Source organism: Neomonachus schauinslandi, chromosome 2, assembly GCF_002201575.2.
Source record: "Neomonachus schauinslandi chromosome 2, ASM220157v2, whole genome shotgun sequence".
Lineage (NCBI taxonomy): Eukaryota > Metazoa > Chordata > Mammalia > Carnivora > Phocidae > Neomonachus > Neomonachus schauinslandi.
In genome coordinates, this window is record NC_058404.1 from 50,448,822 (window position 1) to 50,473,070 (window position 24,249).

Genomic DNA, 24,249 nt, shown 5'->3' on the forward strand with positions numbered 1-24,249 from the left:
CTGATGATCAGGAATCTATAATGTTAAAAGGAAAGAGCAGTACTGAAATGTGACCTTGCAAAAGTCAACCTCAGAAAAGCTGGCTTTCTTTATCTGCAAATTTGAGAGAATTAATGTTTGTCCTTGAACCTAATAGAATCTTTTGTGGGTATAAAATTAAACAAAGGGGCGCCTGGGTGGCTCAGTTGTTAAGTGTCTGCCTTCGGCTCGGGTCATGGTCGTGATCCCAGGGTCCTGGGATCAAGCCCTGCATTGGGCTCCCTGCTCCAGGGGAAGCCTGCTTCTCCCTCTCCCGCTCCCCTGCTTATGTTCCCTCTCTCGCTGTGTCTCTCTCTCTGCCAAATAAATAAATAAATAAAATCTTAAAAAGTAAATAAATAAAATTAAACAAAGCTTTGTAAGCTGTGCAAGACCTCTGCAACTTTAAGATATTATAGGGATGATAGTCTAAAGTACCACTTAGAAAAGCCTACATTAAAATAAAACATTCACACTCCTATAAAGCAGCAAGGGACATCTTTTCAGTTTCTGCATTTCTTTATCTGTGCTAGCCTCTCAATCCTCTATGGAAATTCATTCCACCTCTAAAAACCTAGGTCAAATGTCACCACCTCCATAAAATCTCTCTTTATGCCCTAAATTAAAAGTGATTTCACCTCTTAGAATTCAGATAATTTGGCAACCTTTTAATGGACATAGCAGTTGCCTTATATTTTCATTCTTTTCAGTCTACCCACTGCTCTTGAGTGAAACATCTAGATATTGTAAAACTAAATTAGACTAGGCAGTAGTCACTCAAACCTTAAATATATCTAAAGTCACATGGGAAATCTTGATCTTCTTGTAAGTTGGGGCCTTCTATTTCAAACACAGTGTACTTGTGTTTCACATAATCTCTTGTGTTTACACAACCCCTCCGACAGTAGGTCTTTTGCACCTGATGGTGCCTTAGTCTAGAATCAGTGTTTTCTGTCTCTCTTTGTGTGGTACCTATCCTTCAGATCTGAGCTTTATCATTAATTACTAAGAGAATTGTAGCCTGTTACAGATTCCTAGTGAATCCTTTCTTAGGTCAACTCTCCCACATTATATATTCTCAGAGCACCAAGTACTCCATCATAGCACTCATCACAAGTGAAGCTTTGCCATTTATTTGTAAAATTATTTAAACAATGACTTTCACTCAACTGGAAGCTCCATGAGAGTAGAAATTATATATGTTCCTGTTCTCTGTTATATTGCTGTTGCCTGTATGTATGCCTATTGCCTATAGTTCCTGAAACAGTCTTAACTGGGTAAATCGTGTGCATAGATGAGTAATGGTTCACAAACATCATTTTGACAAACATTGGACCAGGAGTTCTGGACCCTAACATTCTGTTCCCTGGCTTGCTTACAACTGACTGTCAGTTCTCTCTTAACCTTTCTGTTTTGGAATCTAAAACTTAAGGAAACCTGTTCTGCCTACAGGGCAGATGTTCACAGGGTACTGTGAATGTGAACATTAAATGAGAAATGTGAAGATACTTTGAGAAGTCTAAAATGCTATTCAAATATAAAATTACATGAAATAGTGATATGTAAGTGGAAGACACTGTCACGGATACAGCGGGCCATGTAACTGTTATTTATTCTTTAAGCCATAGGAATTGCATTTCAAGGTGGAGTTTAATCTCTACTTCTTGTACATTTGATTTCTTGCTTATTTTACAAATTATAGCTCTCACTATCCATTGTTTAAGGTAGTGAATATCATTTATTTCCACTTGTGAAAAACGTATCAGTCAAAATTGCCTAAGACTAGCCTTCAAATTCCTTTTTATGGTCCAGCAAGCCCTATGGTATTAATACAGACCTCATCTTTCACAAATGGCTTATCTATGTGTTTGTTAATTACTTAATACTACCTGCTGTGAGGCATAAAGAGATTGTATATGTTACTTTAACAGAATTAAGATGGAATAGGAAAACAGTTAAACAAATTGAATGGATACTTTGTTGTATTTTTGGAACAGGGCATGATACCCTCAACTTTTAAAACAAACTCTCTATGTTTGGTCATTCCATAATTTTCTTCTACTAGCCCTATTAAAATATATTTATGTTGCCCCCCTCTCTGTTTTCTGTTCCCAGTTCTTCATACCATCACCCTTTTTCATTCCTCTAATTTTTCTTCTTTTTAACTTCAACAATTTGGGTTGCAGGGGAAAAAAACCTGGCACTTAATCAAGAACATGATCTCATTGCTTTCAATGGCTTAGAAAAGAAACATTTTAAAGCAGTTGAAAGATTTCACTTTGGAAAGTAGGTACTGCATAACTAAGTGTGTTGGTTCCCAGCAGAGCCTTGAGTAACCTCTTTCCAGCCATCCTCATGTTTTTTCTCTTCTACTTCCTGTTCAGTGAGCAATAGCCTAGGTTTAAAAAAAAAAAGAAAAGCCAGTAAGACTTTCCTTTTGGCTCTCTTGCCAGGATATTGTTTTCAGTTCTTTCATCCTGTGCATAATACTTTTATATTTTTATAGCATAATTATTTCTAGGCTTCATCCATATATATAAACATGAAATATAACTTTTAATTCCCTTCTGCTCACACAAACCCTCCAGCCTTTTCAGAGTTCCCTTAGGTATTTCTGGGAATCTATGAGTAGAATGTAACGTGTTTAGGAACATGAAGTAAATATTCTTTTCTTACAGCCTGCTTGGGAAGTCCATCCTCCTTGAGCTACCCCAATGCGGTACCTTTTCACTGCCACTGCTGCTCGGTCTTCTATGAGGGACAGTAGCCAGGAATTCTGCCTTTAGTGCTTTCGGAGTGCCCAGGAGGTGCAGGGCTGAATTAGAGAGTTCCCCCTACCTCCCATCTCTGTGCCACACTTTGTACCCAAATCCCAAACAGTAGAATTGGTGCTCACACTTTCAGCCTCTATTGAAAAGGTTTCTTACCTTTTCCATCTATCCCTTTATTTCTGGGCTCAAAACCAGTTCAGAGAGCCAGATGGAAAAAGACACCATGCCATTTCTTCCATTGTCCTTATTTCATCTCACCCTCCTCCTGCTCACCCTCTCAACCGCCTTTAGATTCCTGCTGAAATTTGCATCATCAATGGTGTTGCTGAATTCTTAATCATTCTTGGAATTAACTGAGTTAACCTGTTACATCTTTAAAAGCTGGTTTTTGAATAAGTACCTTTGCTACAAAATTCAAAAGATACAAAAATATGTCCAGTGAAAAGGCTAGCATCTCCATCCCTCAGGTATCAAGTTCCCCACTGTGGGGGAATCAGTATTACCAGTTTCTTCTCTATCCTCCTAGAAGTGCTTTATTCCTGTATAAACAAATCTATATAGTTAACATATATATTCTTCCCCACTCTCTCCCTTCTCCTTTGCAAATGACATATATTTGTATTAGTACATCAGGAATTTCCTTATTTTTTTATGGCTGCATTGTATGGTTATACCATAACTTATTTATCTTGTCCCCTAATGGTGGACATTTGGGTTTCTTCTAAACTGGCCCTATTAAAATATATTTATGTTGCCCCCCTCTCTGTTTTCTGTTCCCAGTTCTTCATTATTTGCCTATTACAAATAATGCCGCAGAGAATAACTTTTAACGTAAGTTATTTTGCCCGTGTATGAGTGTATCTGTGGGGTAAATCCCTGGAACTGGAATTGCTAGGTTGAAGGTTATATAATTTGGTACCTGCTACATTTTCAGTTACTAAATTTTTAAGAGTTTGTTTTTGATTTCTAGCTTATATTCTAGACTCCTTTTAATAAATTAACAGGCTCACCACCTCATTCTATTTGGTGATTGCTCAGGCAGTGCCCAAGTAACATAAATAAATGGACCAGGAGTAAGGAAAAAAAATAGATTTAGGGGGCGCCTGGGTGGCTCAGTCGTTAAGCGTCTGCGTTCAGCTCAGGTCATGATCCCAGGGTCCTGGGATCGAGCCCCGCATCGGGCTCCCTGCTCGGCGGGAAGCCTGCTTCTCCCTCTCCCACTCCCCCTGCTTGTGCTCTCTCTCTCGCTGTGTCTCTCTCTGTCAAATAAATAAATAAAATCTTAAAAAAAAATAGATTTAGTTTTTGTTTTCATACTTTTCAGAGAGATAAAAGTATAAAGAATTATTTCTCTAGCCTAGTACAAAACTCAGTGTAAGCTCAGTGATAAATGGCAGCTGATACTTAGTATCTAGAGATGGTAGGGACTGTGGTGAACTGAAGGATGCTTGCCTTACTTAAAGTCAGGCAGTGCCATACAATTTCAGCCCGGTTTTGGCACACAAGGTATTACAAACTCAGTGGTGACTCAGTGGTGACAGATGCTGTAAATTTTTCTTTAAAAACAGAAACCTTCATATTTATATCCATGTCCTAACTTCAAAATTCCATGTAGACCAAACAAGATACATCCATGGGATTGATCCAACTTGCTGAGTCTCCAGTTTATGCCCTCTACTATTGTACATACAGAGGTGGCTTTTTGGTCTATTTCTCTAGCTCTGACTCCCACTTATTCTGGTTCTTTATCGTCTGCTATCAACTAGATACTGCCTCTAGATATTCCAGTGATTGTTAAATATTTAGTTCTGTATATCACCATTGTCTGTCTTCTTAAATCTTCATTTGGAATTTCCTTCACCCTTAATGAGTCCAGAATCATGAGATTCTAATATCTCACTTCTATTCATTTAGTCACCATATCCTATGACTCCCAACAGGCATTTTCTATTTTATCTTATTATTTTTTTAAGATTTTATTTATTTGTCAGAGAGCACAAGCAGGGGGAGCGGCCGGCAGAGGGAGAAGCAGGCTCCCCACTGAGCAGGGAGCCCGATGTAGGACTCGATCCCAGGACCCTGGGATCATGATCTGAGCCAAAGGCAGTTGCTTAACCAACTGAGCCACCCAGGCATCCCAGCATTTTCTATTTTAGAGGTGTAGACTGTTAGAACTTTAGCAGGCAGGATCAGAAAATACTGCTACTCATTATGTTCTCTCCATGATCTCTACCAGAATTCTTTCTAGATTTTGGTCATTATTTGAAGGGCCTGGGAGGATATGATCATAGATGTTAATAAGTATTAAAATAAAACTTAGCAAGAAAGGTTTTTCCACCTGTAGTAATTCATGGCATCCTTTGAGTGTGTTTTGTTCTATGAGGTATTGGAAGAGGAATTAATACTTTGAGCCAAAGTCTCCAAACATTGGGTTATGATTCCTATTGGACAAAACTCTTACCTATCTACTTCATGTCTTTTTATCCCACGTTTCAAAATTTCCTACTAGAGAGGGTTATACAGTTGTCTGTATTACCTCTTCCTTCCCTCTTGTCAGAGACTTCCATTGCGCCCATCCCAGTCCATCAAAGGTGAGTACACAATTTTGAGGACATAAAAGTAATTCCTTTCAGATGACTGGAAACTACTGCCATTGATGCTTTTTCTCAAATGGTCGAAGTCATTTATTCATAATTAGAGTAATTAAAAAGTTAGAGGCACTATAAAAAATTGAATTTGGTTGGGGCGGGGGAAACTTGGGACAATGAGTCCTTGCAGTTACTGGGGGAAAGCAAGCCTTGTCCAAGCAGTTCTTGGCTGGGAGCTATCTAGCTCTCGATTTCTGCATAGTCATGAAACTATTTTCTCTCATAGCTTAGTTTTCCAAATAAACTCCCCTCCCAGGGGCGCCTGGGTGGCTCAGTCGTTAAGAGTCTGCCTTCGGCTCAGGTCATGATCCCAGGGTCCTGGGATTGAGCCCCGCATCGGGCTCCCCGCTCTGTGGGAAGCCTGCTTCTCCCTCTCCAACTCCCCCTGCTTGTGTGCCCTCTCTCGCTGTGTCTCTCTCTGTCAAATAAATAAATAAAATCTTTAAAATAAATAAATTAAAAAAAATAAACTCCCCTCCTGGAAAGCCAGTATTCTCAATACAAGCCATTACATTGTTTTTCTGATAGTCTCCTTAAATTTGTTTTCCGTTAGGTTACAATAACCTTTCTGAAAGATTACAAAGGAGCAAGGGAGCTAACATTTCTGTGTGCCTACTTTAGGAGCCTTTTTTATGGTATTTTGTTTTAGTCCTCATAGTGACCCCTTCAGGTAGATATCACTGCTCACAATTCACAGAGGAGGAAACCAGCGCTTAGTGAGATTAAGACATTTGTACAAGATCAAACTGCTAACAAGTGGTAGAAGCTGAGATTTCAAACACGAAACCATCTTGCTCCAAGTCTCTTATTCTTTGTATTATTCCATTATACTCCCAGTTTTGAATTTTAGAAGATTATTTTGTTAACGATGTATCACAAGGAAAAGAATGGAGGTAGGGAGAACAGTTGGAAACCATGGCATTAATATAGCAGAAGAGAAGGTTTTAAGTAAGATAGAGAAGGTCACAGATAAAAGAACCTGTTGAGGGTAATTAAACCATTGGTTTAGCATATACTTGTGTTTTGTTTTAGTTCACTGTATAAAGAGTGGATTTTTCAAGCTATAAATTCCAATTTAAAATGACAACCTATCAAATATATATTGAAATTATTAACGCTTAGTATTTGGGGATATGGCATAAAGTATAAATCAGAATTTTAAGACTGAATCATTCTTTGTCCTTTGTAGAGATTGTCTTTAATATGAATGTGCTTGATAGGTATTTTTAAATCTTTCCTTTTAGTTATACATTAATTCATATAAAAAAGTAGTAAAGATCATGGGATACAGATTTAGCACATTTTTTTATGCTGGTTAGCATAATACGAAAACATAATACGAAAGAATTTAAAACTGATTTGAGTCTGGAAATTATTCCAAAGATTGAACAAGTCTTGCCACTTGTAATTAGATATAAATCCATAGTACAGAAAGTGCTTTTTGAGAGCTAGTAGTATTTGGTAGCATACAGTAAATAATTTAAAATATTAATACTATATATTGTATGGTGCATTACACTTTATAATTATCATTATAGTTTGAGAACTCATGAGTTTGTCAGTAGATATCTGAAGAAAATAATTCAGAATAAGGGATCTGAAATACATGAAGATTATATTATAGCAAGTAAAATTGAGATAAGCCATTATGATTCTGGAGTAGAATTCGTGATTTTGCTAGGAATGGCCGGGTCATGGGGAACATAAAGGAACAAAAGAAAGAGAGAAAATATGATGGTATCTGCACCCCCAGGATTTTAAAGATGAGCATGAGAAAGCTGTGGGCTCCCTGACTCAGGTAGAGAGCCTTTTCTCATGACTTAAGATGCTTTTTATGCCTGTTCAGTCGGGCAGTACAAAATGTGAGGCTCTAAAATAACTGGAGTAGACTGTGAGGAATGCATGGAATAAAAGAAAGTGCAGCTGTCCTTGGGATTCTTACAGTGTTCTAAGTTTGGGGATAGAGCATAATAAGTTGGCTCCCTGGAATTTGTTTCATTTCAACTTCAGTCGTAAAACATTATTTGATTGGCCACCTCCTTAGTTTAAATTATATATTAGCATATCCTCCTGAGATGTGGAAGGTAAAACACTTCTCTGCTTCTCTTGCAAGGGAGAGCATATGAATTCCCTCATCCTCTACCTTTGTATCCTCCTTTTAGCACTCACCCCCTAATAAATGGACAAGAGGATGCTTCAAAGCTAGTCATATGAGTCGTTGATGATGCTTTCTGAAGTCAATGTAATGGATGCTGGGAATGCCCCAAAATAACATTTCTATTAACTTGTTGTTGATATTATCAGAAATTCTACCATTACCAATTCATAAGTTTCCTATTAAATTGGGTCATCCCTAGTAAAGCTATTGATTTAATTTCTATCTAACCAAGATAATACTTAGCATTTTTAATAGAAATTTTCAACCATAGGTTCCTCTTTGATCTGGCCTTCCCAGTAGCTCCCACTTCTCTGATTTCATGTTCTATTGTTCACGCAACTCTAGCCACACCATCCTCAGTGGTATTCTTTAAACATGATGGACAGTTTCTGCCTCAAGGTCTTAATCTTGAATGTTTTCTCCCCTTTATTTACATGGCTTGCTTCCTAACATCATTCAAGTCTTTACTCTGATTTAGTTTTATCACTGAGGCTTTCTCTGAGTACCCTATTTAAAGTTGTAATGCCACCACCCACAATCCCTAAATGCTTTCTCAGCTTTATTCTTCTTTGTTGTACCTACCATGGTCTAAATACTGTATATTTGACCTTTAAAAAATTTTTTTTTTTTGCCTTTCACTACAAGAAGGTAAGCTTTATGTGAACAAGGATTTTGTTTTGTTCATTGCTGTATTTCCCAGTGTAATTTCTCACATGTAGTTAGATGCTCAGTAAATATTTGTTGAAAACATAAATGAGTGAATACAAGGTGCTACAGGATTGAGGCATAAAAAGAAGTGCCTATAGGGAAATTGGATACCAAACAATTATCTCATATTTTTTGTTATGATATTGTTTCTCAAAATATGTTAAACTGTATTAATCCCTCTCCAAGAAATATTTGCCGGGGGCCAACTATGGACAGCTTCTGTTTGCATATTTATAACAATTCTGAACTCAACAGAACCTTCCAATGACATGCATTTATAGAGACCCTGCGTTTCTGGATGACTAAGTGGAATTTTTGCTTTTACTTATTGGTAAACTAGTGTGAACACTACCCTGGGAGTCAGGGTTTCTGGCTCCTATTATCGATTCTTTTTTTTTCATCTGTAAACAAGGTGATTGGAAAACACTGTTAACATCTATTCTAGCTTAATCTAAGATTTTATGATTTACCTTAGTATATCTTAATGAAATCTCTTACTCCAGTTGTATAATTATTTCATTTATTAAACTCTGGGAAACTGCTGGGATAGGAGAAATGCAAAACAGGAAGAAAATACTGGATCTTTCAGAAATGCAGAACCACAAGTTTTTGCTCTGGAAGTTGTTTATCAGTATATTATGTACTCTGCCTGCAAAAGAAAATAGAGGCTTCAAAGCTGTATGAATGCTTGAGCCATGGATCAAGGCATGTAGATTGGTTCTGTGAGTAAACTGTTATATTTTAACATCAAAATATTCTAGATGTATGTCAATAGGAATCTTTTTGTGTATGTTAATCAAGGGGATAGTTCTATTTTTGAATGATAGTAACACAGACTTTAAAAATTAATTTATAATGATGATAGACTCTACCTTCAAATTAAATTTTCCTGTTGTAGTGAAGTAGAATTCTATCAAAGTTACCTTCCGTAATGAATAGCGATTTAAGTTTATTTTAAGTTTTCAGCTTAGAGTATTGATTGGTATGGGGAATAATAGGAAACATTTTGGCTAACATTATTCTCAAAATTGTCTTCTTGCCTAGACATTACATTTTATACACCAGATATGGCATTGCCATATTAGAGTTCTTTCTTGTTCTCTAAACCAGTAATTTCCAAGTAGCATTACCTCAGGAGCTGTTTAAAAGTGTTCATGGAAAGGTGCCTGGGTGGCTCAGTCTGTTTAGTATCTGACTCTCGGTTTTGGCTCAAGTCATGATCTCAGAGTTGTGGGATCGATCCCTGCATCAGGCTCCACGCTCAGCATGGAGTCTGCTTGAGATTCTCTCTCTCTCTCTCTCTCCCTCTGCCCCTTCCCCCCGCTTGCACACACTCTCTCCCTCTCTAAATAAATGAAATCTTTAAGAAAAAAAAAAAGTGTTCATGGATCCCTACATCCAATTATTTGGATTCGGTAGGTCCAGAGTTGGCTAGGGATTCTGTGCATTTAATTCTGATGCACAGCACAGTTTGGGAACAACTGTTTTAAACCGATGTGGAGAGGAAATGCTGTCTGCTACAATATATTTGTACTGCAATTCAATAAGAATGAAGTAGGGTCATGGTGTAACTTAACGGTAACAACTCTGTGAGAGTCAAGCACCCTGAGACTTCCATAGTAGGGAATGCAAAATAGTATGATATAAACAGTAGCCACTTCATGTATTTTAAACTTAAATAAATAAAAAAAATCTGAAACTACAAGTCCTTCAGATATAAAAGCCACAAGAAAGTGATGTCTAAACCGACACAGGTATAAAGGTGGTCATGGTTGGAGTCAAGTACATTTGAGGCCACATATAAAGGCAAAGATGTTGGCTCAGCCTCTGACCTAAGGATAAGTGTTTCCTAATGTTTCACAGCATAGTTCAATAGAGTTTAGTGACCTTCTGTTAATAATAGAGAAATGTATATTTTTATTTTCAGGTTATATCATTGTTTTAGAATGGAAAAAAGTAGGGAATATTTTGAAGGTAACATCAAAAACCACCAAAACCTATAACAACTTTATTAGACCACCATAGTAAATGCTAGAAGGTATGTGGCAGTCATATGGCTCCTCTGATTAATTGTATTTATTGATAAAGCTTCAAGATCATCCAACAATGAAGTATAGTAACCTAGAGACTCCTTTCTAGAAGCCATAAAAAATAGGAATGTTCAACCCTCTTCTATCTATTCATGAATTAGTTCAACAAATATTGTAGTGCCTGTTATGTTCCAGATACTACTTTAGGAGCAGGATCAGATAATGGACAATAGTGACACAGATAATAGACAATGTAAATATGTGATATGCTGAAGATTAATATTTGCTTAGAAGAAAAAGAAAGCAAAAGTGAAACTGTTTTCCTTTTTTAAAAAAGCTGAGTTTAGGGAAGGGAAGTCCGGGATAAAAAAGAGGCCTGGTTCAGTTAACATCATAGATGTTTAATCACTGCCTCTTGAATGAATGTGCAAAAAACTTGTCTGCAAATTTAGTACACACAAAATTGAGTTGGTAGCGGGAGAAAGTAATATAATTTTAGGTCTAGGACAAGAAAACTAATAGTTCCCTGTATTCTGCTCTGATTAGGTTCTTTATAGAAATATTGTGTTGAATTTGGGGAGCCGCTTTTTAAGAGAAGACAGGATCATGACAAATGAAGAAACTGTGTCAAACTGGAATCAGGACTGGGAATATTTAGCATGGAGACTCTTCGCAAGATTATGCAGATAATTTTAAAAGCTGCCTTGTGGAAGAGAAAAGAAGAAATTTAGACTGTATTGATTCAGCCAGACAAGTGTGTTGAAGTTATAAGAAACCATTTAGAATCTATAAAAGGAAGATCTTTATCAGCAAAACTCTCCCATTAAATTTCCCTGTCACTGGAGATGTAGGAAAAGCTACATGAGTCTATAGGTCTTTAAAAATTTGACAAGTAGTATATGTAATAATTCTTTTGGAATAAAAATCTCCATGATATGCGGTATCCTTTAATCACGAATCATAAGGAGTAAAACCTGATGTAAATACAAGATTTTTTTAGTGGTGTATCTGTTGCTTAACTTGTTGCATAGTAGCTATCACAATTAAATATTGCCCCTGAAAAATGATAAAAAACTGTATCCCTAAACTTATATTTGCAGAAAGGTGAAGCCTGATGTAAGTACTTATATAGTTACAATTCTAATAAGAAAAGGAAAGTCCATTAGCTGATTGACATGGGCAAGTAGTGTCTTGTGTTAATTCCCTACCTCAGGGGATTGTGAGATTAAATGAGTTTGTATGTGTAAAGCACTTATCCAGTGAGTGTCTGGCCCAGGGAAGTGTACATTAAATAGTGGTAGTAGTTGTTATTTACAGTTTTATTTATTTATTTATTTTTAAGATTTTATGTATTTATTTGACAGAGAAAGACACAGCGAGAGAGGGAACACAAGCAGGGGGCGTGGGAGAGGGAGAAGCAGGCTTCCCGCTGACAGGGAGCCTGATGTGGGGCTCGATCTCAGGACCCTGGGATCATGACCTGAGCCGAAGGCAGATGCTTAACTACAGAGCCACCCAGGCGCCCCATTATTTACAGTTTTAAACTACCTGGAGGCATTATTTGAGAAATTAATATTCTCATCTAGATGAGTTTTTAAAAATTCGTACTATCTGTGGTTCTGTTTTCCTCACATCACCAAGCATTCTTCACTGCAGAACTCTGCATGTACCTCTCAAATCACAGCTAAATGTGGTAAGGCCTCATTTATCTAGCATTGTCCAGGGGAAAGTGTTTGACATAAATGAAACAACTTCTGATTAACTTCCTAAAATGTAAACTTTTAACTATTTCAACTTTTAAAAACAAGTGTATCACATACTTTCCTGCCTTTTGTGTTTAAACAATAGACCCCTAAACATGACTTTAACTTTTTGATAAGTTAGTGTTATATGTATGTATGTGTAATTAAATAGTTGTTTTCATGTATTTTGTTCTTTTCAGGGAGCTGTCATTTTTTTCTGTGGTAAAGCTTTTTATACACTCCCACCACTTTCTAAATTTCTCTAATCTACTCTGAATTTGGAAACCAGATATTCAGGCTTGCTAAGAATTACATGTTAAAATAATTAAGATGTCTGGAATTTGCTTGAAAATAATTAACAACTCCCCTCCCTTAATTATTCAAGCTGGGTGATAGGCACTTAAGCGTTTATTACTCTGTTCTAACTGCCCTTGTACATATTTGCAAATTTTCATAATAAAAAGTTTTTTAAAACCGTTGGGGAAAGAAATTGTATGGTAGCTATATGCAGGTCTATGTATATTCATTTCTTAATTTTTATCTTTATATGGATTCACAGGAAACTTAGTATTTATCTTTGGACAAAAGGACTGAGAGCTAAGGGGAAGGGATGTTCACTTTATTTTTTCTAGTGGAGTTTTTTAGGACCTTTTTTACCTTGATGTATTATGTTTATTGATCTCTTTTTTAAAAGATTTATTTATTTTAGAGAGAGAGAGGGAACATGAACAGGAGGGGCAGAGGGAGAGGGAAAGAGAATATCAAGCAGACTCTGTGCTGAGCATGGAACCTCACACGGGGCTCTCAGTTCCATGACCCTTAGATCACGAGCTGAGCTGAAACCAAGAGTTGGATGATTAACTGCACCACCCAGGCGCCCCTTATGTTTATTTATATATTTGTGTGTGTGTGTGTGTGTGTATGTTTCACTGGGTATCTAGTCAGGAAGAGGGTTCACTTCTATAAATTCTATGAATTCACAGTCTCTCATTTGAAAATACTAATAGCATCTAACTTAACAGGATCATGAAGCTGTGTACCTCTGTATTTTAACACATTTTTACTTTATTTTAAATAGGCAGTTTAAATGGTAACACCGGGTTCTGTGTGTGATGCTGAATGGGCAGTAAAAGGAGCTCTGTAATCTTTGTTTTAAAATTCTGAGAATTCTTTTTTGGTATCCAAATCTGGGCATAAGGGGTGACTAATTGATGTTTGCAATGTCTACTGTCCCCTCTCCTTTTGATGGCTTGCTCACACTGCCTGTGCTATAGCTAAGCTAACTCTTCACCCTCTCTTATGCTTCCCTTTCTTCCTAAAGCCTTATACTTCTTGTTTATTTCTTTCTTCCTTGATTTAAATATTCTGTCCTTCCTGTGTTTACTATTATTGAGTGAAACATACATTCTGAACTGCACAGCATAAATTCAATTGTAAATCACCACTGATATACTGGATTCACAATTAAGCATTTCCTGAAGGTGGGAGTATAAATTATTTCCTCTTTGGGAGGCAATTTGACAAAACCTATCATAACTTAAAATGTATATACTCTTTGTCAAAGAGCTTCTCTGCTGGGAATTTATCATAAAGTTATATTCACCTTTGTACAAAGATGTATGAAGAAACTGAGTGGTGTTTGGGTGGAAGAGAAAAAGGAGTTTGGGGTGGGAGGCAGACTATAGGTCTTTTGAAATTCATCTTTTCTTTAAAAAAAAAAAAAGACAAAAAATTTCACCTTTTCCTTTACCATTTTTTATGTTAAAAAGAAAAAGTGGGGTTAAAAAAAAGCCGCCTTACTACCTGTGGATTATACAGCATCTAAAGGTTCTTATTCCTAATGGATTTTCTGGATTATATTTTTATAATATAATAGTATATAGTATATAGTACAGTAGGCTTCTTCTTTGTTCAGCCTGACTTTGTGTAGGATTTTGACAACTCTAAACTAATCATTTGATAATTGAGTCCATTTCTGATATTAGGAATTTTTACAATTTTATTGCATAAATGTATATATATCTATAGATGCATTTATCCTTCCTGACCATATTCCAAATACACATATCCATCCTTAACCCCAACTCCATTACCTGATGACCATCTGTTTTTCTCTCTGTGCTCATGTACTTACATATGTGTGTATGTATGCATATAGCTATACCACTGACCTAAGACATACACATACAAAGGGGGTTTTGGGTTGTAGTTTTTTTTTTAAACCTGATCATATTATACTCATTTGATTGCATTTTACTTTTTTTTTTACTCAACAAGTACAATGTGCAAATCCACCACCAAGGTACCTAATAAAATTAATTTATTCTTTTTTAATGATTGCATTGTGTTAATAGATCAAATTGTAATGTATTCAGCCATTCCCGTATTGATTGAAAAACTCTGTTTATAAAGACAAGGAATTAGAAAATAAGTGACAGTAAACATCTTTATACATATTACATATGATTACTTTTATTTCTATATGGTAGATTCCCAGGAACTGGACTACTAGGTTAAAGGTATAAGTACTTTAAATTTTATACATGGTGCCAGATTCCTTCCAAAAGGATGTCATAACTCATTTAGATAATGAGATAGGACAGTACCATTTTGAGGAGATATTATCCGTCTTTTAAATTTTGCTAAAATGATATCTCATTGTTAAACCACATAATTGTTACTTCGCTTTTAGTAAGTTTGAGTATTTTTTATGAACTTGACAACTTGGGTCTGCTCTCTCTCTATATGTCAAATATTTTTTCCGGTTTAATTGCTTAGTTTGTTTATGCTTTTTTCATTTTTTATGTCTAGGAAACTTTAAACTTTTATATCTATCTTTTCAAGTTTCTGCTCTTTGTTAAGATTGTTTGGAATACTTGTCATCTTATAAATTATGTTGTAGAATGTATTGCTGTGATTTATTTTTTTCATTTGTCCTTCTTTATACTACCTGGAGTTTATTTATTTTTTAATAAATAATGTAAGATAAAGATCTTTTTATTTTTTTGCTAGATGATAACCAGTTTTGTGGTGATCAATTTAAAAAATAAGTTCTCCTTTCCTGCAGAAATAGAATTTAACTTCTGATTTGTACATTTTTTTCATATGTGCTGGAATCTCTGTTTAAGTTCTTTATTCTGTTCCTCTCATCTGTATCTATTCTTAAGCCAATGCTGTATTGATTTGATTAGGTGTCTTTTTTAAAAAATTTTTTATCATGTTATTTTAGTCACCATACAGTACTTCATTAGTTTTTGATGTAGGGTATTCCATGATTCATTGTTTGCATATAACACCCAAGTGCTCATTGCAATATGTGCTCTCCTTAATACCCATCACCGGGCCAACCCATCCCCCCACTCCCCTCCCCTCTGAAACCCTCAGTCTGTTTCCCAGAGTCCATAGTCTCTCCTGGTTCGTCTCCCCCTCCAATTCCCTCCCTTCATTTTTCCCTTCCTTCTTCTAATGTCCTCCATGCTATTTCTTAGGTTCCACATATGAGTGAAACCATATAATTGTCTTTCTCTGCTTGACTTATTTCATTTAGCATAATCCCCTCCAGTTCCATCCATGTCGATGCAAATGGTGGGTATTCATCCTTTCTGATGGCTGAGTAATATTCCATTGTATATATGGACCACATCTTTATCCATTCGTCTGTTGAAGGGCATCTCAGCTCCTTCCACAGTTTGACTATCGTGGACATTGCTGCTATGAGCATTGGGGTGCTTGTGCCCCTTCTTTTCACTGCAACTGTATCTTTGCAGTACATACCCAGTAGTGCTGGGTCATAGGGTAGCTCTATTTTTAACTTTTTGAGGAACCTCCATACTGTTTTCCGAAGTGGCTGTACCAACTTGCATTCCCACCAACAGTGTAAGAGGGTTCCCCTTTGTCTTTTGAATGTATTCTGAAACATGATCAGTGAAGTCCACTTTGTAGTATATGTGCTGCCAAAGCGAGCACAGTGAAGTCCACTTTTGGTTTTCTCCTTTTTCTGGGTGGTTCTTGGACTTCCTGCTTTATAACTTTAAGATCCTATTTTTAAATTAGAGAATAAATCTTTTGGGGTTATTTCTCAATGCAGTCATTTATAAATACTGGGGCAAAGTACTGTGAATGAAATATTTTTCCCATTTTTGTAGGTGTTTCTCTCTAAACTAAATTTTTTAATTAATTTTAACTGTATTGTATCGTACCTCTTTTTGATTATTTTTATTAATTTCAGTTTTCTTTTACTAGAATTGCCTGCATTTTTGTTAAAAAAAAGAATTTATTTGTTTATTTGACCGAGAGAGACAGCGAGAGAGGGAGCACAAGCAGGGGGAGTGGGAGAGGGAGAAGCAGGCTTCCCACCCAGCAGGGAGCCCAGTGCGTGGCTTGATCCGAGGACCCTGGGATCATGACCTGAGGCGAAGGCAGACGTTTAACCGACTGAGCCACCCAGGTGCCCCTAGAATTGCCTGCATTTTGTAGGCATTCCATCAGGTCATTAGCAAAAAGATATTTTTCTCTTTCATTCTGATATTTAAGTCAGTTAATTCATTTTCATGTCTTAATTAGTTGCTATAATCTTCAAGTCAGTGTTGAATTAGTGGGCTTCCTGTTTTTTTTTTTTAAGATTTTATTTATTGAGAGAGAGAGAGAGAGAGCACGAGCAGACTGAGGGGCAGAGGGAGAAGCAGGCTCTCCACTGAGCAGGGAGCCCGATGTGGGGCTTGATCCCAGAACTCTGGGATTATGACCTGAGTCGAAGGCAGACGCTTAACCGACTGAGCCACCCAGGTGCCCCTGGGCTTCCTATTCTAATCCCTGTAATAACATTCATATGGTTAAAATAATAAGTTTCCTGTAAACAGTCTCCTTCCCACCCTTTCCCTAATCTTTTCAGTTTCTACCTTGTACTCAAAGTAACCACTGTTGCTGGTTCTGTTCCACAGATCATCAAATTTCCATACAGAAGCAAGTTCTTAATATAGATATATACATAAACACACACATATGTACATTGCATGTACATATTTATTGTGTTCATGCGACCTTAATTTTATTTGAAATGGTTATAGTGTTTTGCTACATAATGGTACTTGCTACTGTTCTTTTTTCAAAAATGCTTATTTTTTTTCTATTTTTTCCCATAGAGCTTTTGTTAAAAATGGTTGCTGAATTTTCTCAAATGCCTTTTCAGCATCTATTGATATAATGATATGATTTTTTCTGCTTAATTTGTTGATTTATTAGATTGTTGATTAAAAAGGAACCACTCATATTTCTGCAATAATTATAGTAATATATATAATTTTTGACATGTGGCTGGACTTTGTTGTCTACATTGATTTTTTAAAATTTAGAATTATACTTTTAAGTGAAATTGCTTTATGGGTATATTTTATGTGCTAGTACCTTTATTAGATTTGGTATTGAGTTGTTTTGACCTCATAAATGACTTGGAAAATGTTTTATATTTTTCTATGGCTTAATATTATTAGAATTATGTTTTTTTAAAGATTAAGAATCTGCAGAGAATCCAGCTATCTGGATATCTTTTTCTATAGTAGGTTTTTAATTACCTTTAATTTATGGTGTTTAATTCTACTCAAGAATTCGTTGCTCTTGGGTTAATTTTGATATTTTCTTTTTTTTTTAAAGATTTTTTTTTATTAATTTATTTGAGAGAGAGAGAATGAGATAGAGAGAGAGAGAGCATGAGACAGGGGAGGGTCAGAGGGAGAAGCAGACTCCCCGCTGAGCAGGGAGCCCAATGCGGGACTCGATCCTGGGACTCCAGGATCATGACCTGAGCTGAAGGCAGCCGCTTAACCAACTGAGCCACCCAGGCGCCCTAATTTTGATATTTTCTATTTTACTGGGAAATCATCTTCTCTTCTAGGTTTTCAAATGAATGCCATGAAATTAAATTAGTGGACTTTTTTTTTTTCAGTTTTGTCTTGTTTTCTTAATTATCTCCTATGCTTATGTTTTTATTTCTCTTTTTTTCTGAACCTTGTGAGTTTTCAATCTCTCTTGTTCCCCCTTGTTTTACCCACTCATTAGACTGAGTGATTATTTCATCATCATTCAAAGAGATACCTTTTAGATTTATTTATGTTCTCTATAACTTCTTTACTTTATGTTGATTTTAAATATCTCTTAGTTTCTTCTTCTTAGCTTATTTTGATATATTTTGTTTCTTTTTTCATTTCTTTTTTACAGTGTTTTTCTCCCTTGCCTTTTAGAAAAATTAAAATTGTTAAAGCCATAAATTTACTTGCAAATATAAATTTTGCTGGATCACATGGGTTTTAATTATTTTTATTCTATTTTTTGTCATCTCATCGTTTTTAAGGAAAGAAATTGTAAATATTTTCTGAATTTTTGAGTTATCTATCTCTGAAATTAGTTAAAACTTTCATTATGACCATGCTTATGATCAGTTATGGTAATGAACATAGGAAAAAATATCTTTTTTGTTAGAGGGTTACAAGGTATCTTTTAAAAATCATATTTATTGGGTGCCTGGGTGGCTCAGTGGGTTAGGCGACTGCCTTCAGCTCAGGTCATGATCCCAGGGTCCTGGAATCGAGTCCCGCATCGGGCTCCCTGCTCTGCAGGGAGCCTGCTTCTCCCTCTCCCACTCCCCCTGCTTGTGTTCCCTCTCTCGCTGTGTCTCTCTCTGTCAAATAAATAAATAAAATCTTTAAAAAATAAAAAAAATTAAAAAAAATCATATTTATTGATAATATAATTAAATTTGTTTTTTCTTCTTTCCAACTGTATTTGTCCATTCTAAAAGGTATACTGAAATTACTCAGTATATTTGTATTTTTAAAAATAAATTTATTAAAGTCCTAATAAGTTTTACTTTATTACCTATGTTTGGTATATACAGTTTTTTAACTCTTACATTTTAGTCATAAGTTGTGTATTTTATAATTGTATAATATTTTTCTTTATCCTGCTAAGTACTTTTGACCTTAAAATTATACCTTGACTGATACATGCTTCTTTGCAGTTACCTGAAAACAAAAACTCTTTTCCCTCAAAAGATGCTCATTGCTTGCCCTGGTGGCTTCTTGACCTTGAAAAGATGAGACCTTTAGAATACTTTTATTTTCTGCCTCTCTTTCTTTTTCCTCTTATCCTCTTCTTCCTCATGAGATCTTGGAAGTATTTTTACTTCTGCCTACCTTCATCTCACCTGTCTACAACTCTTTTACTTTGAATAGTTTAGAAATTTATTAAAATGTTTATATGATATAGTTTTTTTGTTTCAAGAGTCTTTATCATATAAGTTATACATTCCTAGACATTTGGTTATTATTTAAATGTGTATTATATAATATAAACTGAAAGTTTCATTGATTACAATATTACTCTTTTTCTTCATCTTCCCTGTTACCACATCTCTTTTTCTGGTTTATTTTTTCTTAGTTAGAACCTTTCCTCAATTATTTTTCTTAATTGGGGTGCCTGAGAAAATACACTCTCTGAATTTTTGCATATTTGCAGTTTTTTTCATGTATCAAAACGTAAGCTTTGTTGGCACAGGATTCTTTCATCACTGTCATCTGTGAATGTTCTTTAACTCTATTTTTTAAATTATTTTTTAAAGATTGCTTTATTGGGCGCCTGGGTGGCTCAGTTGGTTAAGCGACTGCCTTCAGCTCAGGTCATGATCCCAGGGTCCTGGGATCGAGCCCCGCATCGGGCTCCCTGCTCTGCAGGGAGCCTGCTTCTCCCTCTCCCACTCCCCCTGCTTGTGTTCCCTCTCTCGCTGTGTCTCTCTCTGTCAAATAAATAAATAAAATCTTTAAAAAAAAAATAAAGATTGCTTTATTTTAGAGAGAAAGAGCGTGCACGCAAGGGGGGGACAGCGGTAGTGGGTGAGGGAGAGAATCTCCAGCAGATTCCCCACAGAGCACAGAGCCTGAGAGGTGGGGGGCTCGATTTCATGACCCCGAGATCACAACCTGAGCCGAAATCAAGAGTCAGACACTTACCCAACTGAACTACCCAGGAGCCCTCTCTTTTTAAAGTACAAAAGCTGAAGGGTCCAATGAGGAGCTGATTAACTTTTATAGGTTACTTGCTTTTTAGAGCTGGGTGCTTGATGTGATCCAGCATCCATGAACTTTTATCCCTAAAAACCTCTTTTTCTTTTTTTTAAGTTCAGATTTTTTTTCTTTTTTGAAGTTTTTTTTGAGTATAGTTGACACACAATATTACATTAGTTTCAGGAGTCCAACATAGTGATTCAACAACTCTAAATGTTATGCTGTGCTCACCACAAGTGTATCTACCATCTGTCACCACACAATGTTTTTGCGATATCACTGACTGTATCCCACATGCTGTACCTTTTATTCCCATGACATAACATGGAAGCCTGTATCTTCCACTTTTTCCTTTACCCATTTTGCTCATCTCCCCCCACCTCCCTTCCCTCTGGTAACCATCAGTGTATTTTTCTCTATTTATAGGTCTGATTCTGCTTTTTGTTTCCTTGTTTCATTTGTCTTATTTTTTAGATTCCATATATGAGTGAAATTATATGGTATTTGTCTTTCTCAATCTGACTTATATCTGACCCTCTGGGTCCATCTTGATATCTCAGATTCCATTTTTTTTTAATGGCTGAGTAATATTGCATTTATATATGTATATATGGCACATCTTTATCCATTCATCTATCAGTGGACACTTAAGTTGCTTTCATATTTTGGCTATTATAAATAATGCTGCAATAAACATAGGGGTGCATATATATTTTTGATTTAGTGTTTTTATTTTCTTTGATAAATACCCAGTAGTAGAATTACTGGATCATAAGGTAGTTGTATTTTTAATTTTTGAGAAACCTCCATACTGTTTTCCATAATGGCTGCACTATTTTACATTCTCACCAGCAACACCAGGAAGGTTTCATTTTCTCCACATCTTTGCCAATACTTGTTATTTTCTGTTTTTTCGATAATGACCCCCCCTTTTTTTAAGGTTTATTTATTTGAGAGAGAACATGTACGTGCGGGGTTGGGGGGACAGAGGAAGAGGAAGAAAGAGTCTGATGCAGGGCTCATTCTCTCTCAAGATCTCATGATCTCATGATCATGTGACCATGACCTGACCTGAAACCAAGAGACACTTAACTGAGCCACTCAGGCACCCCTGATAATGGCCTTTCTAATGGCTGTGATTGTAATATTTATTTAAACTCATTTAAATAAATTTTAATATTTATTAAACTCGTTTTTAAAACAATTTTTTAAAAATCTGTCTCCTATGCAGGGAGGGCTTTGTGACATTGAGTCTGAGAATAGAGAACTCATAGCACCACTTTACTTGCTTACTCTTCTGTCCTTAGAATATTTTAGTTCTATTGAATATTTTAAGCCCATTTATACCCATAATATAAATAACATAAACTCAGTGATTTGCAGTACACCATGTCTGTACCAGTGACTTAATCTCAGTTTCCTCACCTGTGAAATGAGGGTCTTTGGTAATTTACTTCCTAGATTGTCTGATTTAGTTGTACCATAGTCCTCATATTTGCAGAATAAAGGTCAAGATTGCTGTGAGACATTTACCAGCCTTCCACAGACTGTGGAAGTCTTCCCTTTCTAGCCTATGTATTTCTCATGCATATATGTAAAAGGCCAGCCACAAAGGTCTACTTAATCCTTAAGCCTAGCTCATCATCTCCTTAAACTGTTCCTTCTCCCTGGAATCTTCTTCCACTGATTCTCACCTGCCTTCACACCTAGGTTTGGTGGAAGTCTTATTCTAATCTTCAGATAACAGCTGAGATCTCACTCTAGGAAATCTTCCCAGTTCTCTGTAGCCTAAATTAATCTCTAAATTGTTACTCTCATAAACCTTGTATTTTTAGTCTTATCACATTATGCATTTTATTATAGCGGTGTGTGTGTGCATGTGAAATTTTTATTTGACCTTCTTCTACAGTTTAATATGCTCCTACACTACTGGGACCATACCTTACTGTTATTATGACTTTGTGCCTCTGTCAGGACAAGTAGATCTTTAATATATTTTAACTGAATTTGAGCAAGAATGAAAAATGTATATTGACCAGTAATCAGTTTTTTGGCTTAATTTGGATATTTTTGCAATCAGCAACACTTTTAGTAGATTTTCTTTGTACTTTATATCTACTTTTTTTTAGGACAGGTATTTCTTAAGTCAGCAAGAAAATTAACTACAACAGGAACTTCATTAAAGCTACAACTTAGGATATGCAAATGTGAAAGGTTTCTAACTTTACCCTGTACATTTCGCATATATCATTAGTCACTGTTAGACACTTCGGCCTTGCTTAATATAATTCAGTGCTGAGTGTGTATTTTAATGTGAGAGTTTTGACATCAACATTTTTAACTTTCGTATAATTTATAATCTTAACTTTGAGTTAATGGAAATTGTTGCTTCTATAGATTGTGGTTTGAAACTGCTAATAAGTTCAGTCAGTAATACATGATCTTTAGCTCCTAAGCCGTGAATAGTAGATTTCATTTTTTGTTAAAATCTATGTCTGAATTGAAAGGGGTCACAGGGTCTGAATGGTGAATAAAGCAGTAGAATGCTAATCAGAAGGTAGAAGTACTAGACTCACTCTATTATTAACTTCCACTGTGTTCAGTAATCTAAAATAACATGGATACTAATCTCCTTTTTAAATTGTTAATAATAGCCCCTGCTACTTGATAGTTTGTGAAGTGCTTTCATTGCCATTTTAAAAAAATGTTTTAACTTCTTGTAGCTCTTTGAGGTAGTTATTGATCATCCCTGTTTTATAGATGCAGAAATTGAGACTTAGAGAAATTAAGTCACTCAAGATTTGGGTAGCAGTAAAATAAGTACTAATATACTTGGAACTAGACCCCAGAATTTACCCCACAGTTAAGACCTTTAGCTGTAGTCATGTTGTGGTGGGTTTTTTGCTTACAGGGTGCTGCATAAATGCACTGATATTACTATCAAACAGTGTTCTCAAATGTCACAGTAATATATACATTCCATCGCACATTTATATCTGTTTCCCTTGGTGGTGTCTGATAACATTAAATTTCAGGAGTATGATTTTTATTACTTTTTCCAAGTAAATAATTGTGAAAGCTATTAATAATATTTTTTTATTTTTTAAATTTTGCGTCAAATGAAGATTTCATCTTAAAAGTACAAAATAATTTTAAAAACATGGTTACCTGATGTTGACTGTTAATATCTTTAAGTTATATAAAATTTTTATTCAGTATTTGATTAACAAGTATTTCTGAATTTTTCTGTCTTTATTCTACAGAATGGTTAATAACGCTGATCATCTCTAGGAAGGATATTGATTCACCTCATGTAAAGTATGCTCAGTTCCTTTCCAGTGGTGTAAGTATCTAGTCCTTTTCTTAATTTTTATCTTCCCAGTTGTTTTTAATAAAGTGAAGAAATCATTATGATTATGACCCAAAAATGACAGCAGGCATTCATAGAGTTGAAAGAATTTTTTCATAATCATAGTGGAAAGGAATGAATTTTCAAATCTATCACACTTTCTCTTTTACCATTTCTTTTCTTTTTTTTTTAAAAGATTTTATTTATTTGACAGAGAGAGACACAGCAAGAGAAGGAACACAAGCAGGGGGAGTGGGAGAGGGAGAAGCAGACTCCCCGCCTAGCAGGGAGCCCGATGCGGGGCTCGATCCCAGGACTCTGGGATCATGACCTGAGCCGAAGGCAGACGCTTAACGACTGAGCCACCCAGGCGCCCCTTATCATTTATTTTCAACTTTGAAGTCTGACATTCATTTTTAACATAAAACTACTCTACTAATTATTTCAAACTTCTTAATAGGTTAGAAACTTACAAAATAGATGGCTAGCTAGTGTTAAATTCCTTGTGACAAGCAGAATATTGGAAGCATATTACCTTAACCTTGCCTTTGTGTGCAAACTCCGAAGCACCTTGGCCATTTTCCTTTACCTCCTGGAGATAATAATGTAGTTAAGCCTGTTAGCTAATGTCATCGGTAGCCTTTCTTTGGAGTCAGGCAAAAAATACCAATTGAGATGGTGGTATTATGTTGAGAGTTTTTTGTGCTAGGATATGAACTGTAACCACTAGTTCGTATTAAATAGGCCTCTGAATAAAAGTATTCCGGGAAT

The 24,249-nt window shown here is 35.8% G+C and overlaps 1 protein-coding gene across 5 annotated transcripts in view; it reads left to right on the plus strand.

Annotated features, from left to right (window-relative positions):
* HMBOX1 (homeobox containing 1) overlaps nt 1–24,249 on the plus strand; it is a 185,245-nt gene that overhangs the window by 59,210 nt on the left and 101,786 nt on the right. For 4 of the 5 annotated variants that reach the window (XM_021698798.1, XM_021698800.1, XM_021698799.1 and 1 more), the window contains exon 1: nt 23,450–23,472. In XM_021698798.1, coding sequence (XP_021554473.1) covers nt 23,450–23,472 — 23 coding nt within the window. Of the gene's footprint in view, nt 1–23,392; nt 23,473–24,249 lie in introns of those variants that run through there. The other variant, XM_021698797.1, reaches the window with a different exon arrangement.